Source organism: Oryctolagus cuniculus, chromosome 2, assembly GCF_964237555.1.
Source record: "Oryctolagus cuniculus chromosome 2, mOryCun1.1, whole genome shotgun sequence".
NCBI classification, from domain to species: Eukaryota; Metazoa; Chordata; class Mammalia; order Lagomorpha; family Leporidae; genus Oryctolagus; species Oryctolagus cuniculus.
The window spans coordinates 131,372,774-131,395,868 of NC_091433.1; the positions used below are offsets into that span (position 1 = coordinate 131,372,774).

A 23,095-nucleotide genomic window follows, 5' to 3' on the forward strand; every position below is an offset into this window, starting at 1 on the left:
GAATCAGAATATTATCTTTCCCCTAGGATTATTTTGAAGATTGAGGATGCTATAAAATGTTTATCACACTGGCAAACATAGGAGTCATATTTTCACTATTATGTTCTGAGAATTAGCACCTATTAGCGCACAGGCTACCAACAGTTTATTTTTGCTCCTAATCTGTGTGTCTAGTTTGAGAACTGAGCTCATCCTATATAAATGAGAATGTCTGTTACACAAATCATTTGCATAAGCTGTGACCATTTTTTAAATAGGATTACCTGCATTACTTTTTCTGTAAGACTTAAAATTTGAAAAAGCAAAACATTTATTCCCAGGATTTAGGGTCCTCTTAGAATACAAAGAATACACTACGCCAATTAACTCCAGTTCATGCCTGAAGTACTCAGAACACCTTAATTGAAATGTATGTAGTCTAGCCACATGTAATATAATTAGCTATACAGTTAAGTCTCCAAAGTTTTCTTTTTGTCTACTTTATTCTTCTTTTATTTTTTAAGTATTTCTTTGCTAGTATTTAAGTATTTATTTGCCAGCTACACGGGAAGCCCAGATTGAGTTCAGAGCTCCTGGCCTTGGCCTTGCCCTATCCTTGCCATTGTGGTCATCTGGGGAGTAAACCAGCAAATGGAAGATCTCTTTGTGCCTTTCAAAAAAAAAAAAAAAATCCAACAATATAATTCCATTTTACTCTCTAAGCCTCTCCCTACTTCCTTGCACGCTGACCTCTCATATCTCAGTGAGATAGTTAGCACAGGCTGCACTATCAAATATCCTCTCGTGCTCATGTTCTCATGTACACCTTGAGGAGGACAGGAACATGATTAATATACCTTTGTTCACATACACTTTTAAGTTCAGCACCTTACCTCAGAAGCCTATATCCATTGATGTGAAAAATTATAAATATCAGAATAAAGTGGTAAAGAGTCAGTCATAGCACATCATTTTCATGGACTCTCAAGACATTTTTAAAAAAAATATTTATTTATTTGAAAGAGTTACACAGAGACAGAAGAGGCAGAGAGAGAGAAAAAGAGGTTTTCCATCCTATGGTTCACTCCCCAAATGGCCGCAACAGCTGGAGCTGCGCTGACCCGAAGCCAGGAGCTTCTTCTGGGTCTCCCATACGAGTGCAGGGGCCCAAGAACCTGGGCCATCTCTACTGCTTTCCCAGGCCATAGCAGAGAGCTGGATTGGAAGTGGAGAAGCCGGCAGAAGTGGGATTTCGACACTTCAGGCTAGGGTGTTAGCCCATTGCACCACAGCACCGGCCCCAAAACATTGTTTTTCTCATCTTTTTCAATATTTTAAAAACGTATTCTTAGAAAAACCAACCTTTTTAAAAACTAAAATTTTAGCAAAAAGTAGATTTCCTTTCACCTCATAGAACTTAATTTCTGCACACTGAAAGGTTCAGCATGTGGTGATTTCCAACCTCTTAGGTTACACAGAATTCAAGTATTCTCTGGCTCTCTTCTAGCTTCAACTTCTGTTCTTGCTGTTCTCACCTTTTTTTTTTTTTTTTTTTTTTTAGGTAAGTGATCATTAGAAGGCACTAGATATTAAAATTGATAACCCCATGTATACAAATGTTTATGACTTGATTTTTTAAAAAAATAATACATCACAAAATTAGCATAAAGTTAGTTACCTGTATCCGGAAGGGAAGGAATATAGAATGGAATGAGACAAAGGCTAGATTTTTTTGAATACATCTTGTTTTATGACCCTGAATTCAGAACACATTTCAAGTCCTTGTAACATGAAGTATCAAAGCTAAAAAATATGTAATCCATAAAACTCATAAAGCAACAGCCAGCGCTGGGATAGGCAGAAGCCAGGAGCTTCATCTGGGTCTCACCTGTGGGTGGTAAGGACAAAACATTTGGGTTGTTCTATGCTGCTTTTCCCAGGCCACTAGCAGGGAGCTGGTCAAAAGCGGAGCAGCCAGAACATGAACTGGCACCCAAATGGGATTATCAGTGTCGCCTAGTGGCAGCTTCACCTGCTACACCATAACATCAGCCCCCAAAACATGTATTTCTAAGTTCCATCCACTGAAAAGCAAACCCAGAAGCCATGACCATGAGAAATAACTGACCTTGGGTCTAAGGCAGGAAGTACACAAAGGATCTTCTGCATATATATTTCAATTTTTTTGCACCAAAATGAATTGATCATTTAACCTCATTTTCCAATGAACTTTATGGAGTACTATTCTACAAGATAAGCCTGGAACATCTTAACATATACATAAAGTTAAGAAGAGTTGAAAAAAATAAAAAATGAAGGGGGGGACAATTTGAGCAACAAGGCTAATACTGCAAGGACTGAAACACATGTATGTTAAAATTCACATTAATATTTTTAAAAGGAATTTATCACAGTTGGCAGATGCCAATGAAATGACTTATTCTGAAAAACAAAGAAAACCTGGTAAATTAAGGAAAAGCATCAAACATTTATCATGTGCTTCGTGTACAAATTATACCAGTGAGCAGCAAAAGAGCAGATAAATTTCTCTCTTCAGGGAAGTATTTCAGCTTTCAAGCAAAGAAGGAATACAGAATTAAAATGTCACAATTTTGCAACCCCTATTTAATAAATGGATCAAAATTAACCAGTAACAGCTAGTAAAATCCCACCAGAACATATTCGCCTCCAGATTAGAATGACCACTGCTGCCTTAACTAGTCTTGCCAAAAAGCAAAAAAAGAACCCAACTCTAATAAAGTGTTTACATTCAACTACAGATTATAAGTTATACAGAAGACAAAAAACTACAACGTTGCAATAAAAAAAAAACATCCAGCCTGTGGGAAACCTGTAAGCACTGCTTCTCAAACTATGTGCTGGATCAATTTTTTTCCCCCTAGTTTAATTCACTGAAGACTAATACTTTTATAAAAGCCAAAGTTAAAAAAAAATCCCATTTTTTTATTGTTACATCTAACAGACATAGAATCACAGTCAAAAACGTTTCTAAACACTCAATTTCCATACTTATGTCATCACAAACTGATACCAAACACTTTATGGATCAATATTGGATCCAATTCTTTATCAAATAAATTATGAGAGGGGGCCGATGCTGTGACACAGGTTAATCCTCCACCTGCGGTGCCAGCAACCTATATGGGCATCGGTTCTAGTCCTGGCTGCTCCTCTTCCCATGCAGCTCTCCGTGACGGCCTGGGAAAGCAAAGGAAGATGGCCCAAGTGCTTGGGCTCCTGTAACCACATGAGAGACCAGGAGGAAGCTCCTGGCTTTGATTGGCCCAGCTCCAGCTGTTTTGGCCATCTGGGGAGTGAACCAGTAGATGGAAGACTTTTCTGTCTCACCTCTAACTGTCTGTAACTCCACCTCTCAAATAAATAAACAAAAATCTTTAAAACAAATTGAGAGACAACAACCTGTATTTTAAAAAATATAAAGATTGGGGGCCAGCGCTGTGGCATAGCGGGTAAAGCTGCTGCCTGCTAGTGCCGGCATCCCATATGGGCACTAGTTCAAGTCCTGGTTGCTCCACTTCCAATCCAGCTCTCTGCTATGACCTGCGAAGGCAGTAGAAGATGGCCCGAGTCCTAGGGTCCCTGCACCCAAGTGGGAGACCTGGAAGAAGCTCCTGGCTCCTGCCTTTGGATCAGCACAAGTTCTGGCCATTATGGCCAACTGGAGAGTGAACCAGCAGATGGAAGCTCGCTCTCTCTTTGCCTCTCCTTCTCTCTCTGTAACTCTTTCAAGTAAATAAATAAATCTTTAAAAATATATAAAGATCTATCACAGAATCACAAAGTATAGACTTTACTTAGATCTGGATTCAGACATGATAAAATTTTAAAAATTATGATACAGTTGAAAAGCTCACCTGGGCTTTTATAAGTAGATGATTTAAAATAATATTGGTTATGTTAAAAAGAATCTGTATCTTTTAGATAATATGAAATGAAACATGGGTAAAATAACATACAGAGATTTACTTTTCTTTTTTTAAGATTTATTTTATTTATTTGAAAGACAGAGTTAGAGAGAGAGAGGCAGAGCCAGAGAGAAAGAGAGAGTCTTCCATTCTGCTGGTTCACACCCCAACTGGCCGTAATGGCTGGATCTGCGCCAATTCGAAGCCAGGAGCCAGGAGCTTCCTCCAGGTTTCCTACGCTGGTGCAAGGGCCCAACAACTTGTGTCATCTTCCACTGCTTTCCCAGGCCATAGCAGAGGGCTGGATCAGAAGCGAAGCAGCTGGTACTCGAACCAGTCCCCATATGGGATGCCAGTGCTGCAGGCTGGGGCTTTAACCGGCTGCACCAGAGCGTCGGCCCCCAGAGATTTACTTTTGAAAAAACAAATTCACTTATTTATTTGAAAGGCAGAGTGTCAGAAAGACACGAGGGGAGTTAGAGAGGTCTTCCATCTGCTGCTTTGCTCCCCAAATGGTTGCAACAGCCTGGGCTGGACCAGGCTGAAGCCAGGAGCCAGGAACTCCATCCTGATCTCCCACATGGGTAGCAGGGGCTCAAGAACTTGGGACAGCTGTCACTGCTTCCCTAGACACACTACCAAAAAGCTGGATCAGAAGCAAAGTAGCCAGGACTCAACCAGTGCTCCAATATGGCATGCTGGCACTGCAAGAGGAGGTTTAACAAGCTGTGTGAAAACACCAGCCCCTGAGATTTCCTTTAAAGTAAGAGGGTTAGTAGTGGAAATATATGTATTTCAATCATAGGTATATGACTGCCCTTGAGTTCATTAACTGTTGAAAACTAGGAATCAGTGTATGAGGGTGTATTATCCTAGTTTGATATTCTAGTATGCTTGACATGCTCCATAATCAAACATCAAAACAAAACTTGTAAGCTTTAAAAAAAACTGTCCCATATATTAAAGGGGAAAAAAATCCCAAAAGACCAGTTTTAGAGAGGCAAATTTCCACAGCATTCTGTGTCAAAAGGTTAATAAAATCTAAGAATTTTTATAGAAGTTGTATTGAATGCAGTCTATTTTTGCTTTGGCATCTAGGTGATGAAATGACAGAAACTTAACATAAGCTGCAATTCAAATTATATTCCTCAACCAACAAATGTTACATTGTGTAGCTGACTAAAGGAGGGAGATTACTTCAAGATTTTTTAAGAACATCTAACATTACACACAAAGAACACATTCATTTTTAGAAAACCTCACAAAAATCTTTTGTATTTAGAGCCCTGTGACAAAAATTACTAGTGTTAAGTGCAAAAAGCACCAGAAAGAAACATTATTTAGGATGTAGTTACCTGTCAACATTGATTACTGGATAAAACACAATAATCACCCTTCCAATTTCATGCTTTCATAGTTTATTCCCTTGGATCCCAATTCTAAAAGTAAAATAGTGGTTTTCTGGATAATTAGAAATAAGTTTCACACTTAGATCCTAAAGACTTCAAGGCTGATTGAAACAAGTTTCAGAATTTATAATTTCCCTGGTCATAAATGTCCCAGAAGCAAGCTCATTAGTAAAAGAAGATTCTTAAAAAAAAAGAGGACTCTTATTTACTCTGACCGTGTTGCTTCAGCTTCCTGGCACCTGATTCTGACCTTGGAATAGCTCTTATCCCTCTCATTACCTCATTCACCCATATGGTTTTAATTCCAGGACTTTTGGCACCCAAAAGCCACTTACCTCCCCACTCCACTCCCTAATAATGTGTGGCATGTAGCATTCTGTCATTGTGCTTAGGTTGTGGCTAAGTCTAAACTGAGTGTGTGGTGAGTTTGTGACAAGGAAGTACTGACTTTTTTTTTTCCTATTTCTTGTCAACTATGAAGTAACCTGTGCTTGTAAGCTAAGAAATACTCACAAAGCTGGGTTTTTTGTTGCTGTTGTTTCCCCTTCATTCACCTTCTATTACCAACTGGTACACTCTACTCTTAGAAGAGACTGCGGAATCAAATACTAAAACAATTCAAAGTCAACAGACTTTCATTTGAAGTATAGTCCTATAGGGCTATGTTCTACTAACAGTTCACTGAATTACTTTTGTGTATATTTACAAATTACATAAGAATTCAAATGGTTTAAAAAGTAACATTTGATGGTCCCCTGAAAGTAAAGGTTGCTCTGTAGATTCAAACTAATACTAAATGACTTGTTAGAAGCTATTTTAAATAGGTTCTGGCAGAAATAACAGGTGTTATCAGAAACAGAAGACATTATCTCCCCACAACACTTAAAAGATCAAGCAATGCTGTACTCAAATCTATTTCATCAAAAATGATGTAATATAATGTTATCCTGAAAAACTTGAGTTTTAGGAAACCTCTGATCTGTACATAAACGGTCAAAGCAAATTAAAACACTGTTATGCTATATGACTTCTAGTAATACATGAAAAACCCCTGTATGTCCCAAATCACAGGGGTTGTAGAGAACCTTGTCTGCAATCAGAGACAAGCAAGTCTTCAATAAATCAGTCACAAACAAGACGATATTTTAAATATACAGTAGGAACATTTATTTTAACACTTCTAAAAGATATTTCTCCATGCCTGATGATTTGATATAAAAATCAAACCCATCATACTTTCCCCATCAGTCTCTCTACATCAAGGGTAATCAGAAATTTGTACAACATGAATATTTGTTTCTTAAACAAAAATTACAAATTAAGTGATAACAAAAATACACAAATCAACTGTACCCTAAACAAATTTCTAATGAATATTTTCCCTTTTCTGCCTCCATCACCTAGAGCTTCTTTCTTCAGCCTCATTCTGCTCCTTTTCCTTTCTTTGCTTGGCCATGAATTTCTGTTAAAAGCAATTTACAATATAAAATACTTATTAGATGTTTTCCTGTGTGTGCAAACCTATCTTATGTACTTCCATATATTTACCATTTAAAGGGTAATCCCACAAAATAAAAATTAGAAACATAGTATATTAAGTAATTGCTTCCTTTAATTCATCAATCATCTAATATTTATGATATACCAAGCATTACACCTGGTCCTTGAGGATGTAGCTGGTCAGCAAGATAAGGTAAGGCCCTTTATACCACGGAGCTTATATTCTATTTGGGAAGAAAAAACAAACAAGATAATTCTGGGTGGTAGTAAGCACTCTAAAATTATAAGGTAATTGATCAAGCATGATCTCCTCATAGGGTAGGAGGGGGTGTTCCACTCTAGCTACGTCTTTTGAGCATAGGCCTTTCTAAGGAGCTGACATTTGCGTTGAAATCAAAGAGAAGAATTGGCCATGCAAGTGGGACTGGGAGAGGGCAAAGGAATAGCAATATAAAGTTAGCAAGAGGCCTTTCATGTATGAAAAAATGAACAAAGAGAACCTGAAAAGCTAGAATGTAGTGAGAAACAAAAAACTGAGTTCAGAGAAGTAGGAAAATAATCAATTAGATCATGCAGAGATTTACAGATCCAAAATGAAAAGACTGGATACTAGTCTAAGTGCAGTATGAAGGTGCTGAAGATTTTAAATGGAAAAATGGTAAGATATATTAATTATATATATATATACATATACATATATATATTAAAGAGTACAGGTAGCATAGCAAAGTGTGTGAGGGTTTGAGCCTAGAATAAAAGAGTTGGGTTCAAACACCAGGTTTAATGCTAACTAGGAATGTGACCTTGTGTTTAGATAGTCGACCATCTTAAGTCTGTTCCTTCATCTTTAATCAGAAGACAGCATCTACCTCCTAAAGTTGATGAGGACATTAAATAAGCTTCCAGCAAACAACAGCTCAGTTACTGTTATATGACTGGCTAAGGATGAGCCTCCAGAGTAGCACTTTCTAAAGACATGTACAGGAATTTTTGGTGGTTTTGGAAAGTGGGCTAAATATAAACAACCAGAAAACTAGACAATTTCCAAACTTTACTATGGTAATATGTACATGACTTCATAAGAGGGCATCAGAATACAGTTTCTCACACTTTAACAGAGTGTCATTTGAGATCACCAATCTGCTGAATCCACTCTGGCAAATGTTATCCAAGGAAAAGGAACAAGGACTAGAAATTACTGGCAAGGTACAGTTAAAGGAAAAAATAGGATTTTGGACTTGAGAAAAAACTGGCATAAATATTCAAAAATTCTCCCAATGGGTAAAAAGGTATCTTTTGGGTAGATACTTAAACAGTTAAATTACAAGACAACAGAACCTGAAAATTTTATATATTAAGAATAAAAAAAATTACCTCTGTATTTTGCTTATGACGTGTACTCTTGCAGTGATTTGTCATTGCTTTTTCACCTGAGTAGAAAAGAGAACAAATTGGACAGAAGAATCCAGCCTTCGGTACAAGAAAGTCTAAATCTAGAAGACAGAAATTGAGATGGAAGAAAAAGGAGAAAAAATGGTTAACTGTTGTTAATCAATTTGTCCAAACATGAAAAACCTGCTAACTATAGTGTATGCTTACATACAAGCATAATATAACTGCTATGCATTTAGAGATCAAAAGCAGTATCACAAAACACAGGTCATTATATTTTAACAAACTCTACAATATTCCAGAACCTCCAGGGAATTCCAGAATGCCAGTACAATGACATATTGCAAGTTAACTAGATTAGATAACACAGAACTCCTCAGTTATGCTTCAGAACAATTCACTGGATAAGAATGTGGCAGTCTGAAATAAACCTCTTGGGAACCCCAGCTGAAATAAAACAGGGAGAAGCAGCATTATGATGGGCAGCTGTCTACTTGAGGAGTATGCAAGTAAACAAATAAGGTCCTGGGCCAGTGCTGTGGCTCACTTGGTTAATCCTCTGCCTGTGGTGCCAGCATCCCATATGGGCACCGGGTTCTAATCCCGGTTGCTCCTCTTCCAGTTTAGCTTTCTGCTGTGGCCTGCAAGGACAGTGGAGGATGGCCCAAGTGCTTGGGCCCCTGCACCTGCATGGGAGACTAGGAAGAAGCATCTGGCTCCTGGCTTCGGATCAGCGCAGTGCCAGCCATAGGGGCCATTTGGGGAGTGAACGAACAGAAGCAAAACCTTTCTTTCTGTCTCTGTGTCTGCAATACAAATACCCTTGACCGAAAAATCAACCTAATAAAATGTCCTCATAACCACCGATGTGTAAAACTTGCTAGTTTCCACTTTAGAGCAGCACTTTAAGTGTCAATTATTTAATCAACAAAAACATTAACTATGATCTGGAATTTTTATTTCATAGGAGTAAGGAAAAAAAATGTCATTTTACTTTACCTTCAGGAGTATCAGGTGCCCCCAGTTTGCCTAAAGAAGAGTCTTCAGTTTTCTTGCGTTTTCGCTCTGGTTCTGAATCCTTTAATCCAGGGTCTTCATCAACTAAAGCCATTACATTTTTTAAGGAGGGGGAAAAAAGCTATTATAGACTTTGTGAAGTTAACATTGGATATTCCCTACTTTCAAAGACTAACTTAAAATTCAAAGGAAACATTTTCCTTGGTTAATCCCACCTGACCACTCATCAATATTCTCTAAGATTCTCTGATGTAAGAAATAAATGAGTAAATTCAGAATTATTAAATGGATCTGGGGTGTAGGATGAAGGCTAATATAAAATTTAATTTATATATTGTTCCAGAAATAATTTAGAGGGATAAGGGAAGAAGTCCAATTTCTATAGTTACTGGCAAGAGTTAACTTATGTATGCAAGATGCTGAGTTGAGAAGAGAGTGAAGATTAGGAGAAAAGGATACCAGCAGAGATAATTTTGATGCCTTGTATTGTGGTGCTTCAAACCTAAACAACTTAACATAAACTGACAGCTTAAGATCCTTGTTAAGCAGAATCACCAGTGAAATGACATACATTCAAGCCTACTCTGTGCTAGCAGATCCCGCATTAACATGGTCTTGGGGCAGACATAAAAATGGAAACTGGTTTCAAGAGATTCTAGTTACCTTCAGTAACTGAAACACCCTACTGTTGCACAGTACTAAACAAACTCCTTTTACATTATTCATTTAGCTTTCATCCCACATGAGATAAGATTAATTATTAAATATTTCTTCATAGATGGAGAAAACAAGATTAAAAGAGGTAATAATCTATTATGATTCCAGTGCATAGCCAGCAGGTGACAGAAGCTAAACCAAGACTTGTGACTTTAAGTTCAGTGCTCCTCACTCCACACATTTGGGCTACACTTTACCAAATCTGAGGGTACAGCTACAAATTTTGAAATCAATACTCTTTCTTCTCTTAATCTTCATATTTTACTGGTTAGGAAGTCCTAGTCTATTTAAAAGTAGGGGAGAAAAAAAAGCTATCTTCTTTGCTTGAGTTGATGGTTAAAACAGCTTAATCTCCCTGCCTCTAATCTCTTCCTAAAATACTTTAACTCCTTACCCAGCTAAGGAACTTTCTCAAAACACATCTGGCTCCTGCCACTCTGAAGGCACCTTTAAATTAATAATATACCACACTTCATTTACGTTTAAAATGTTTGGGGTACTGTCTTTCTAAAGTTAGGTCCTTTTGTCAAACATACTGTCCATTAACTGAAATACACTATTACTAAGTAGTAAATAAGATAATTCTTTCTATATTATTCAAGAAATCCTAAAGGGGAAAACTACTAATCAGATTATTAAGCTACTACCTAAAGCTTGACATCATGGATTGTTTATGGAAGAGACCAGACAAGGAAGGAGGAATACCTATTGACCATGAGAAAGATCTTTAAAAAAGAGGTAGTGATCAATAGCAACAATGATGGAGAAAACTAAAATGAGACTAAATTAAGAGGAAACACAATTTAAAAATCATGTTTGACAACCCAATGGGGTTTATCAACATCAGTTTATAGAAGGTGGTAGAGAATGAAGCCAAAGAAAAAGTAAATGGGTGATTCGGGGCCGGTGCCGCAGCTCAACAGGCTAATCCTCCACCTTGCGGCGCCGGCACACCGGGCTCTAGTCCCGGTCGGGGCGCCGGATTCTGTCCCGGTTGCCCCTCTTCCAGGCCAGCTCTCTGCTGTGGCCAGGGACTGCAGTGGAGGATGGCCCAAGTGCTTGGGCCCTGCACCCCATGGGAGACCAGGAGAAGCACTTGGCTACTGCCTTCGGATCGGCGCGGTGTGCCGGCCGCAGCGGCCATTGGAGAGTGAACCAACGGCAAAGGAAGACCTTTCTCTCTGTTTCTCTCTCTCCCTGTCCACTCTGCCTGTCAAAAAAAAAAAAAAAAAAGGGTGATTCTGGGGTCAGTGTTGTGGCACAGCAGGTAAAGCCAGTACCTACAATGCTGGCATCCCATATGGTTTGGATTCCGACTGCTCTGTTTCCAATCCAGCTCTCTGCTAATGGCTTAGGAAAAGGAGAAGACGGCCTAAGTAACTGACCCCTGTCACCCACCTGGGTGACCTGAATGAAGCTCCTGGCTCAGCCCTGGATGTTGCAGCCATTTGGGGAGTGAACCAGTGGATGGAAGTGCTCTCTAACTCTTAGCTTTCAAATAAACAAGGAAATCTTTTTTTTTTTTCAAAAAGGGTGATTGCTTTTAGGTGCTTTGTTCTGAAAGGAAGGAGAAAGGAGCCACAGGGATCCCAAGCTTAAAAAGAGTTTTTAAAAAATGATTTGAAATATATAGTGAGTGTCTGCGTTGGGGGCAAGGGGAACAGAGACAGCACACATGCACACACTTCCATCCACTGATTCACTCCCCAAATAGCCACAATGGCCTAAGCTGGGGTAGGCAGAAGCCAGGAACCAACAACTCCATCTGGGTCTCCCATCTGGGTGGCAGGGACTCATGCATCTGGGCTATCTTCTACTGCCTTCCCAAGTGCATTAGAAGAAGGCTGGATGGGAAGTGGACAGTTGGCACTTGAACCAATGCTCCAATATGGGACGCTGGCACTGAAAATGGTATTCTAACCTCCAGCACCACAATGCTAGCCCTGGGGGAAAAAAAATTTGGTAGGACTTGATCATATAAAGCAGCCAACATAAGTAAAATTCAATTTGACAGACAAGAGAGATTCTGCATTTGCTCTGGCAGGTCATCCAGTAAGGAATGGGCTAGATGACGCAAATGGGGTAAAAAGTTATTTATACTGATCAGGAAACTGGAGAGGCAGGAGATCTCTGATAGACTGTGGAGCAGCACTGAGGGCCCAGCTGAGATTTCCAGTCCCAGCTGCTCCACTTCCAATCCAGCTCCCTGCTATGGCCTGGGCAAGCAGTGGAAAATGGCCTAAGTCCTGGGCTCATGCATCCACGTGGGAGACCCAAAATAGCTCATGGTTCCTGGCTTCAGATTGGTCCAGTTACGGCAGTTGCAGCCATTTGGAGTGGACCAATGGATGGAAGAACTCTCTCTCTGCCTCTGACTCGCTGTAACTCTGCCTTTCAAATAAATAAATAAATCTCTTAAAAAAACCAACCAAACAAAAAAAAAAGACAACAGAAGGGGTTGGTGTACATCATAGCAGATGAAGCTGCCACCTGCAATGCCAGCCAAAATATGGGCACCAGTTCCTATCCCAGCTGCTCCACTTCTGATTCAGCTCCCTGCTAATGGCTTTGGAAAAGCAGCAGAGTATGAGCCAGATACTGGGGCCCCTGCCATCCACATGGGAGACCGTAATGAAGCTCCTGGCTTTGGCTTGGCCCAGCCCTGGCCATTGTGACCATCTGAAGAGTAAATTAGCAGATGGAAAACCTCTCTGTCTCTCCTCTCTCTATAATTCTGACCTTCAAATGGGTAAAGCTTAAAAAAAAAAAATGACAGGAAAGGTGCTTCAAAGAGAATGATAAGAGAGATAATCTTCGAGTGTTTTGAGGCACGCTAGTGGTTAATTTTTGCTTTACCTTTGTCTCACCCTGTCTCACCTTGTCTGTAACACCCTCAAATAAAAAAATAAAATATTAAAAAAAAACCTTTCATACATCATGTCCACAAATATGTCACATTCCAAAAACTGATGCTTCATTATCTAAATACAGTTTTATTCATGTGAGACATCTGGAGAGAAAGACAGAAGATCTCTTTCAAATAAAACTGAAAAAAAATTAATTATTGCCTTTTTCCATTCCTGCTCTATTTCACCATTCTTCTATTTTTCTTCTCAGATGGCAGATCTTTGAATCGTTTCCCCCAACACTCCCAGTCTTGGTTTACCTTCCTCAATGTGGAAGGCCTCTTCACCTCTGCCTGCTTCTGTTCCAGCAGCTTTGTCTGATGGTGGTACTTTCCCAATTCTAGTTCTTTTGGTTGGTGTCTTAGCTTTAAAAACAAAGTCTCCTTTAGTGCTACAGTAGCCATATTTAAACTGCTTTAAACACATTAAATTATCTGAATATTAACACCTTACATTTTTGCAAATACTACCCAAGAGGCAGGTGTCTGGCACAGAGGTTAAGCTTGAGATGCTGACATCCCAAATTAGAGTGCTGGGCTTGAGTCCCAGCTCTGCTTCAGATCCAGCTTCCAGATAATGCACAACCTCGGAAGCAGCAGGTGATGGCTGAAGTTCTTGGGTCCCTGCCAAGAACATGGGCGACCCAGATGGGAGTTCCAGGTTAATGGCTTCGGTCTGGCCCAGCCCCAGCTGTTGGGGGCATTTCGGGAGTAAACCAACAGATGGAAGATCTTTCTTTCAAATAAATTAAATAAAAAATTTTTAAAATATCACTTTAGGGCAGCATTTGGCCTACTGTTTTAAGATGCCCACATCAGAGTACTTGGGTGGTTACTTAGCCCAGTGTCAGTTGTTGTGGACATTTGGGGGTATGAACCAGAAGATGAGTGCTCTCTCCATCTGGCACCGTCTCTCAAGTAAAATAAATGAAGGAAAATATATTTTTTATGAATTACGCTAAATCTTAAATGTAAACAAAAACTGGAAGACAATCTGGTGTGAACATCCTTTTGCTTATTTAAAAAAAAAACACGTTTGAAGCTGGCGCCGCGGCTCACTAGGCTAATCCTCCGCCTTGCGGCGCCAGCACACCGGGTTCTAGTCCCGGTGGGGGCGCCGGATTCTGTCTAGGTTGCCCCTATTCCAGGCCAGCTCTCTGCTGTGGCCAGGGAGTGCAGTGGAGGATGGCCCATGTGCTTGAGCCCTACACCCCATGGGAGACCAGGATAAGTACCTGGCTCCTGCCATTGGATCAGCGCGGTGCGCCGGCCACAGCGCACCAATCATGGCGGCCATTGGAGGGTGAACCAACGGCAAAAGGAAGACCTTTCTGTCTCTCTCTCTCACTGTCCACTCTGCCTGTCAAAGAAAAAAAAAGTATGAAATCCATGTGGTTTTCTCTAATACATATTTTCTATGATTTTTTTGAAAATTCCTTATATGTATGGATTTTAAAAATCTTCTGCAATAAAATCAACTTATAATTCAATTTTTCATGAACTTCCTAAAGTTCTCACTTTTTTAAAGATTTATTTATTTGAAAGTCAGAGTTACACAGAGAGAGCAGAGAGAGGGGAGGGGAGGGGAGGGGAGGGGAGGTGGAAAGTGTGTCTTCCATCCGATGGTTCACTCCCCAGATGGCTACAATGGCCAGAGCTGTGCCAATCCGAAGCCAGGAGCCAGGAGCTTCTTCCAGGTCTCCCAAGCAGTGCAGGGGCCCAAGGACTCGGGCCATCTTCTACTGCTTTCCCAGGCCATAGCAGAGAGCTGGATCGGAAGTAGAGCAGCTGAATCTCGAACCGGCTCCCATACAGGATGCCGGCACTTCAGGTCAGGGCATTAACCTGCTGCACCACAGCACCGCCCCCCCCTCTTTTTTTTTTTTTTAAAGTTCTCTTTTATTAATGGTTAGTATAATCTTTTGGCTTGGAACATTAATAAAGGGTGAATTAATGGTAATGCCACAATATAAATTTATTTTTAAAACACTCATTTGTTTTCATCTACTTAAAATGCAGAATGACAGAGTGACAGGGAAGGAGAAAGAGACACAGAGAGAGAAACAGATCAATCTTTCATCCACTGATTCACCACCCTAAATGCCTGTAAATACCTAGGCTGGGCCAGGTCAAAGCCAGGAGCCAAGAACAACATCTGGGTCTCCCAAATGCGTGTCAGGGATGCAGGCACTTGAGTCGTTATCTGCTGCCCAGGCACATTATCAGGAAGCTGGATATGAGGTGGAGGAGCTGGGACTTGAACTGACACTCTAATACAGGATGTGGGGATCCTAACCAGTGGCTTAATTAGTGCTGTGCCAAACACCTACCTCTACAACATATATTTTTAAATTAATTTTAAATGTAATCCTCTTATAAAATAGAAAAGCTACCACCTCCAAGTATCTACCTGCTAAGTGTCTTTCAATCATTGTTTTCAGATCTTCTCCCATAATATTCTCATTTACTGGACCCCCTTGAGACAAGGCTTCAAGTTTTGTCTTCTTTGTGTCCACAGCTCTTCTCTTCCTATCCCCCTTTTTATCTGTGGGACGGTCACTTTTGCTTTGTGCTAACTCTACTTTTAAATCGCTATCTCCATCTTCTTCCTCTCCAACTTCGTCAACAGTAACAAAATTCAGCTCTTCTTTAAGGTTGTTAAAATCAGCCAGAGAGTCTTCATCCTCTTCAGTTACTTCATCCAAAGTCACTAAATGCAAATCACTACTATCGTCTTGTATTTCATCAACAGTGACCAAAGCAGAAGGGTCTTCAGGCATCTGAGAAGAAATGAACCCCATGGATTCCCTTACATTATTTCCTTCATCTCCTTTAGTATTTAAAGTAGCAAAAGTTATATCTGCTGATTCATTTAAAGGTAGTTCTTCTACTTCTCCAATTTCATCCACAGTTACCAAGCGTTCCTGTTTGAGCAGATCTTGTTCTTCAGCCACTGACAGAACAGTAACATCTTTAGGTTCACTATGGGAAATGCAGTCATCTTGGTCAATTAATTCATCTAATGTAAGAAGTGAATTTGAATTTTTTACCATTTCTTCCATATTTAGTTCTTCTTCATCAATTACTTCATCTACAGTAACTAGAGTTTGTGCTAGGTGTGCAGCTGCATCTTCTTCTTCCCCAATCTCATCCAATGTTACAAAAGATAATTCTCCCTCAACACCACGAGGGGCAGAAGTCTTTCCCTTCTTCTTCTTTAAATTAAGTTCAGAAGGAGTATTTTTGAGAGCTTCTTTCCTTTTTCCCTTTAATGGATTCTGCTTGGCTTGAGAAGGATTCACTTCTTCTATAACCTCATCCACAGTAACGAATTCATCCAAATTAAATGGAAATAATGGTTCCTGTTGGAGAGTTAAGAATCAGTGTTGTGAACAACTATTAACCAACTGGCCGAGTTCCCATAAGTCACAATAAATGTGGTGTATGTCTTTCGAGGGAATTTTAGTACAAAGAAGTTTCCTAAAGGTCAAAATTCATTTTTTTTAAAAGCACCACAAATGAATCAACTATTAAAAGTAATGCCAAAAATCCTAACAATATCAATCTTCTATTTTTACCTAATTTCAATTAAGATTACAATTACTTCATAAATGATATTTTGAACTATAAATGCAAAAATGCTTCATTTAAAGGATCTGTCAAACAATATAAACAAATAATTTACTGTTCTGTACATGAAATATCTACCAAGTGTTCTTGGAGACTTACTGGACTTCTAACAGCACCCCAAAAAAGATACACAGTACAAGCTAGAAAGTTTATATATTAAGAAAGTTATATGAAAAAATTAAGACTCAATATGTAGGCCGGCGCCGCGGCTCACTAGGCTAATCCTCCGCCTAGCGGCGCCGGCACACCGGGTTCTAGTCCCGGTCGGGGCGCCGGATTCTGTCCCGGTTGCCCCTCTTCCAGGCCAGCTCTCTGCTGTGGCCAGGGAGTGCAGTGGAGGATGGCCCAGGTGCTTGGGCCCCGCACCCCATGGGAGACCAGGAAAAGCACCTGGCTCCTGGCTCCTGCCATCGGATCAGCACGGTGCGCCGACCGCGGCGGCCATTGGAGGGTGAACCAACGGCAAAGGAAGACCTTTCTCTGTGTCTCTCTCTCTCCCTGTCCACTCTGCCTGTCAAAAAAAAAGACTAAATATGTAATATAACTGTAAATGAAAAAAGATCTGTGATTTGAAATATTGTGCCTGAAGAAAATAAATTTCCATGGGATTTCTATACATTTAGTTTGCTATTAGTGATAAACTATTTAGCCTAGCTCAAGGTAAAAAAAGTGAAGAATTCATGGTACAGTTAAAAAAAAAAAAAAAAAGGACATTTCATTCTTGTCCCTTGTTGAATAGCTCTCACTCATTAAACATCAGTAAGCAGGTATGAGTTATAAGATAGACAAACTCTGCCATGGAAGGGTGAAATGAAAGGTTAATGTTACTGGATTTTTTTTTTTTTACCTCCTTAGCTTTGGAACTTCTACCAGTGGTGCTTTTAGAACTCTTAGTGTTTTGCCCAGCCAAAGTCTGAAATATTAAATAACACAAGAACCAGAATTTACACAGGTTATTAATATCAATATTCAAAAAAAGGAATTTAAACATAAAACATTATTCAACTATAATCAATTATGCAAGTATAATTATCTAACAAGCACACAAAACTAAGTCAACAGTCACTGAATGGTATAAACAACTCTCAAAGTTGGAATTAAATTCGGTCTTTCTGATCATTTCTTCCTTAGATCCACAATGTCTAATTTGGGCAATTAGAAACCTGACAAAGCATCAGTGTAAGAGAGGAAATCACCTCCCATTCAGAAGCAAAGTGCTGAATCAGCTAAGGAGATTCACTGCACACTTTTTCTTTAAACTACATAGGTTTATTTCTGATCAACTTCTATACACAAATGCTTTTCAAACCTGTTAATAAATTATGAACTCGAGTTTCATACTCTAAAATGCTATTGGCTTCAATCAATGAAACTGTTTAAGGAAGGGACATGGGAGCTTAGGGTGAGCTGAAAGTAAGCAGGTGCAAACATGAAATAAGATTACATCTTCTACTCCACAGCTACAGCAACAGAGCTAAACACGTCAAAGACACAGTGAGCCATTCTTTCTACTCTCCTCACCTTATTGTTGCTGTCATCCCGCTTCATGATGGAAGATCTAGCCTCTGTTTCCTGAGACTGTTTTGTTATGTCCTTGTGATCCAGTTTAGAATCTTTGCCTTGCAAAGCTGAGATCCTTCCACTGCCTCCTTTGGTAACACCACTCTGAGTGGTTTTGAATTTACTGCTGTTTTCCGCCAAGCCTGACCTGGCACTTGCAGGTTTAAGTAGACCAAATTCCTTGGTTGAAAGTTTCTTTTCTGCATTTATTTGATCTCTGAGCACAGATTTCAGAAAACTTTTCTGATTTTCAGTTTTCGAAGCAGTAGCTTTTGCCTTAGGAGTAGAGATCATTGTAGTCTTGATGCTTGATTTACTGTTAGATACATGCGATACAGCCAACACACTGGTTTTACTAGTTTCATCAGGCTTAATAGTCTGTCCCACTCCTTTATTTGGGTATGCCTTAATTACAGCGTTTTCTGCAGGTTTCTCTTTCACTGCTGCCATAATCTTTTCCAATTTTTCTGCAACCATCCTAGCTTCATTCTTTTCAGCCTCCTCTGCTCCTATCTGTATATCTACTCTGGTTTCCTTAGCAGCAAATTCATTCTTCTCATGTTCATCAATGTTACTTTGTTCAGAAACATCTTTTTTGCTCACTGCCTTCTCATCACTAGAGGAAACTCCTGGTACTAAAGTTACAACACAAGCAGCTGGCATTATTTCTGAAACAGCTTCATGTTTGTCCACTTCAGCTACCGCTTCTACCACAGACTGTGTAATTCCAGAAAGGAAATCTGCTTCAGATGGAGATTCTTCTAGAATTTCTTTGATGTTCCTTTCTTTTATAAATGCACTGTCAGATGTTGACAATTCTGTTTCAGCATTAATTTCTGCCTCTTCCTTCTCAAAGTCATTAGAAAATACTTGTTGATTTAAAGCAGATTCCTCTATATTTTCAGTGAATAGCTCAATACTGGTAGGAGTGGGTGCTAAAAGAGGAATTTCTACTTTGACCTCCTCTTCTTGATTTTCAACTTGCAATGTTTCAATAGTAAAACCAGAGTTACATAGTCCTTTTTCAGGTTCTTCCTCACAAGGCTCTTCTTGCTGTACCAAAGTTTCTGTTTGTAGGCTAGGAGTAATTTCTTCTTCAATCTCATTAGGTTGAACAGAGGGACTATCAGTTGCTGTCTGTACCTCACTTTCATCAACTGGATTGTTTTTCAAACCAGGGCTAAAAGTATTTTAAAACAAAAACAACAACAAAAAAAGAACACAAACCAAAATCAAACTATGATGAGGATTCAACCATTATAATTAATCCTACGGATGCTACTTGCAAAGATTTCCTGATGTATCATAAATAAGCTTTGGAAAATCCAGCCAATTAACAGTAAAAACGGTTAAGAAGTTTTTGGAAATATGTAAACAATACAAAAATTTAAAAGATACTCCATCTCAATGAAGCTTTCTCTTTAATTTGAAGGAAACAATGGCAAAACTACAAGCATTGATATGCTCCTTTTACTCATCGGAGTTAAAAACCAATTTTGCTCCCTACTATGTCAACTTGAGATCCTCAAATTATATAATCCTAACCTCCCAACAGTTTTTAAAACAGTAAAATGTTGGTACTGTACTACAATGAAATTGATGAGTGATGCACTGAAATTTAAAGTGAATTTTTTTAAAAACAAAAAAGGTAGTAGGAAAAGGCTATACTCCTAACCATATCATTTTTTTAAAAAGATGTGATAGCTTTTACATTTTCAAGAACTGCACTGATTAACTGATCTTACCTCATCTAGTCTTTCCAAATCAAAAGAAAATGAATGTGATTTTGTAATTTCATTACTTTCAAGGAAGCAAAGACAGAATGAACTATCTTTATATTAATGTTCCATAGGTCAAAGATTATTCTGAATAAGGAAAATCTTAGCTTCTGAAGACAATGTCTATCATTCTACCAACACAAATTAAAGTTAACACATTCACAAAATTACATTAGAAGCAGGTTAGAGACAGACATCAGAAAGTGATCAAACCATATCAATACCTCACAATAAAGAATAACAACATTTTTCTCCCTTTTTCAAAGAAGGAGGCATACAACCAATTCCCTTTAACAAGCTTCTTAAAGGGTGGCTAAACATCCTTTAGTTAACAATGCAACACAGTGTTTTGTGTCCTGAGATGATGTCAATCATATTTCAGAAGTTTAGAAAAAGTGCTATAACATCAGGATAGTCAATGAACTGAAAAATCCCTCACTTCCAACAAAGATTTAAGTTTAAGGTTCCGAAGGAGAAAACTTTTCTATGAGATCAGATAAATAACTCTTGATCAAAAGCTGCAAATGCGGGGCCGGCGCTGTGGCGTAGCAGGTAAAGCCACTGCCTGCAGTGCCAGCATCCCTTATAGGCACCCATTCAAGTCCCAGCTGCTTCTCTTCTGATCCAGCTCTCTGCTATAGCCTGGGAAAGCAGCATAAGATGGCCCAAGTCCTTGAGCCTCTGCACTGATGTGGGAGACCTAGAAGAAGCTCCTGGTTCCTGGTTCCTGGCTCTGGATTGGTGCAGCTCTGGCCACTGCGGCCAACTGGGTAGTGAATCAGCAGATGGAAGACCTCTTTCTCTGAATCTCCTCCTCTCTCTGTGTAACTCTGACTTAAAATAAATAAATCTCTCTTTTTTAAAAAAAATGTTGCAAATGCCACAGTGCTTGCATAATTTAAGTATTTAAGTTGAAAAGCCAATAATCATAGACCTTAGTCAACACAGATTCTATTATTCATAAGCTGAAAAAGTCATTTGAAACAATTCACATCTTTATTAGTCAAATATCAATGACTAACTTTAGTGTTCCAAATTCTTAGGATTATGTAAAATACAAATTGTTGCTCAGCATAAACGACAAAGACACAGCTGTGACATTCACTGTTACAACAGTTGTGTAAAGATTATTTCTAAAAATATAAACTTTGGTTTTTTAATTTCAAAATTCACTTCCCATAATGAAAATCACATTCATTACTGAGCTGAGTATTAACCCTAAATTAGGGCTATAAAAATATTCAATGGTATAGAAAGATAATAGTGGAAATTTTGGTTCCCAGCTCAAGCTCATAGAGAGAGTTCTCCCTTACTACCAAAAAAAGTTACTATTTTTACACAAAATGAATCACTAAGTAGTGCCACCCTCACACAGAGAAAGACCACCTATGTGGAAAAATGGTTTAATTCCATATATGTCTCGTGTGCTGGTCTTTAAAAAAAGTTTTCTTCACAGAAATCATTTACCACATATTAGTATCATTAGTATCTATTTGCTAAAATAGGCAAAGGCTTCACTAGTGAGCAAGGTAGCTTACAAAGCCAGTCTGAGATGTCAAATAAATGACATTGTTAATATCAGAGTTAAACAAGTCTTTTTAAAGATTAAAGCAAAACAAAATCATTCTGGGAAAGGCACAGAAAAGGATCTCAGGAAGGCATCTGATTTCGCATTCTCCATCTCATCTGCATTAATGCCCGAATTTTAAGACCTTCAGAAAATGCATACAATAAAAGCTGGGCATTTTGAACAAAGGTTAACACTGTAAGACACACATCCCAAGAAACTAGATTTGGACTTCACAATCCTGGAGATCAGTGTTTATTTCAGAGCTCCAATACTAATGAATCATCTAGCATCCTTATTTGGAGCTTTAAATATGTGAAATGAACCCTGTTTATCCAGTAGAGGGTGAGTACAGGCATCATGGATTACTATTAAATTATAAAAACATATCCATGTGAGATCTTCTCTAAATAGGAAATCTACTTAAATAAAGTTTCATCATAAACAAAAAGATCACATTCTGATGAGCTGGCAACCATTAAGTACTTTAAAAAATACCACTACAACTCTTTTCTCAGCATCAGTTTACTCCAAAAGAAATGTATAGTGTTCTGGTCATATCCCACATCTTTTTCTCTAATAAATAAAAGAGGGAAAAAACTGATGGCAAAAGAAAATTTTAGGTGCAGGTGGTATTTGGTGCAACAATTAAGACACACTTTGGAACTCTACATCCCATTATCAGAGTGTCTGGGTTTGAGTCCTGCCTGCACTTTTATTCTAGCTTCCTGCTAATGGGCATCCCAGGAGGCAGCAAGTGATGGCTGAAGTATTGGATTCCTGCTATCCATGTGGGAGACCCAGACTGCATTCCAGGCTTCTGGTTTTGGTCTGGCTCTGCCCTAGCTGTTGCAAACATTTCTGGAGTGAATTGTTAGATGGAAGATCTCTCTTGATTTTCAAATAAATGAAAATAAATAAGAATTTTTAAAAACCACAGTGGGTATTTAGCCTAGTGATTAAGTCACCTACATCTCATATCAAGTGCCTGAGTTGGATACCTGCCACTGGCTCCTGACGCCAAACAGGCTCTGGAAGCAGTGCTTCAACTAATTGGGTTCCTGCTGCCCACACGGGGGATCTGGACTGTATCTCAGCTCCTGGCTTCAGTTGGGCCTTGGCTGTTGTAGGAATTTGGGGAGTGAACTGATCAGTGGACTGGGAGCTCTGTTTCTGTTTCTGTCTCTCTGCCTCTCAAACAGACAACAGTTTTTCTTGCAGACCTCAAATGAAATAGATAAAATGAATTTTGGGAAGAACATACTTACTTAGCAGCAACAGTTATTATAGCCAAATTGTAGGTCTATCTGTACTACTCCATGAAGTACTGTTATTTATGAAGCTCTTTGTAAGCTGTTATAACAAACATGACAGGTGGTATTATGCTTTAGGGAAATGAATGTAATTGGTATGATGAAGTCAACAACTACAAAAAGTGTGTTGACCAATACACCAAGCCTGTTTCGCTTGAAGTTACCAATGTACTGACAATCACCTTTATCTAAACCATGATTTTGTAAGAAATATTTACTGAGAAGAAAAATCCAGTAAGACATTTTGTTTCGTAGGCATCTCAAAACAGTACATCAAAAAACAAACACTACACTTTAAAACAGAATGAAAATGCGATTTCAAACTTACATGCTTATACAACATGGGCTAGCAAACACTAGTGATTCAGTTAGTATACAGGA

At 39.0% G+C, this 23,095-nt stretch overlaps 1 protein-coding gene across 23 annotated transcripts in view; it reads right to left on the minus strand.

The window, feature by feature from the left end:
• Positions 1-6,478: 6,478 nt before the first annotated feature.
• The window catches only part of ZNF638 (zinc finger protein 638), a 167,350-nt gene continuing 150,733 nt past the window's right edge, over positions 6,479-23,095 (minus strand). For 18 of the 23 annotated variants that reach the window (XM_051842783.2, XM_008254265.4, XM_051842784.2 and 15 more), the window contains 7 exons: positions 18,018-19,236; positions 17,344-17,409; positions 15,277-16,228; positions 13,128-13,232; positions 9,227-9,328; positions 8,210-8,328; positions 6,479-6,797 (listed from right to left, as the gene is read on the minus strand). In XM_051842783.2, coding sequence (XP_051698743.2) covers positions 6,732-6,797; positions 8,210-8,328; positions 9,227-9,328; positions 13,128-13,232; positions 15,277-16,228; positions 17,344-17,409; positions 18,018-19,236 — 2,629 coding nt within the window. In that variant the 3' untranslated portion in view covers positions 6,479-6,731. Of the gene's footprint in view, positions 6,798-8,209; positions 8,329-9,226; positions 9,329-13,029; positions 13,233-15,276; positions 16,229-17,343; positions 17,410-18,017; positions 19,237-23,095 lie in introns of those variants that run through there. The other 5 variants (XM_051842786.2, XM_051842785.2, XM_070068953.1 and 2 more) reach the window with 2 other exon arrangements.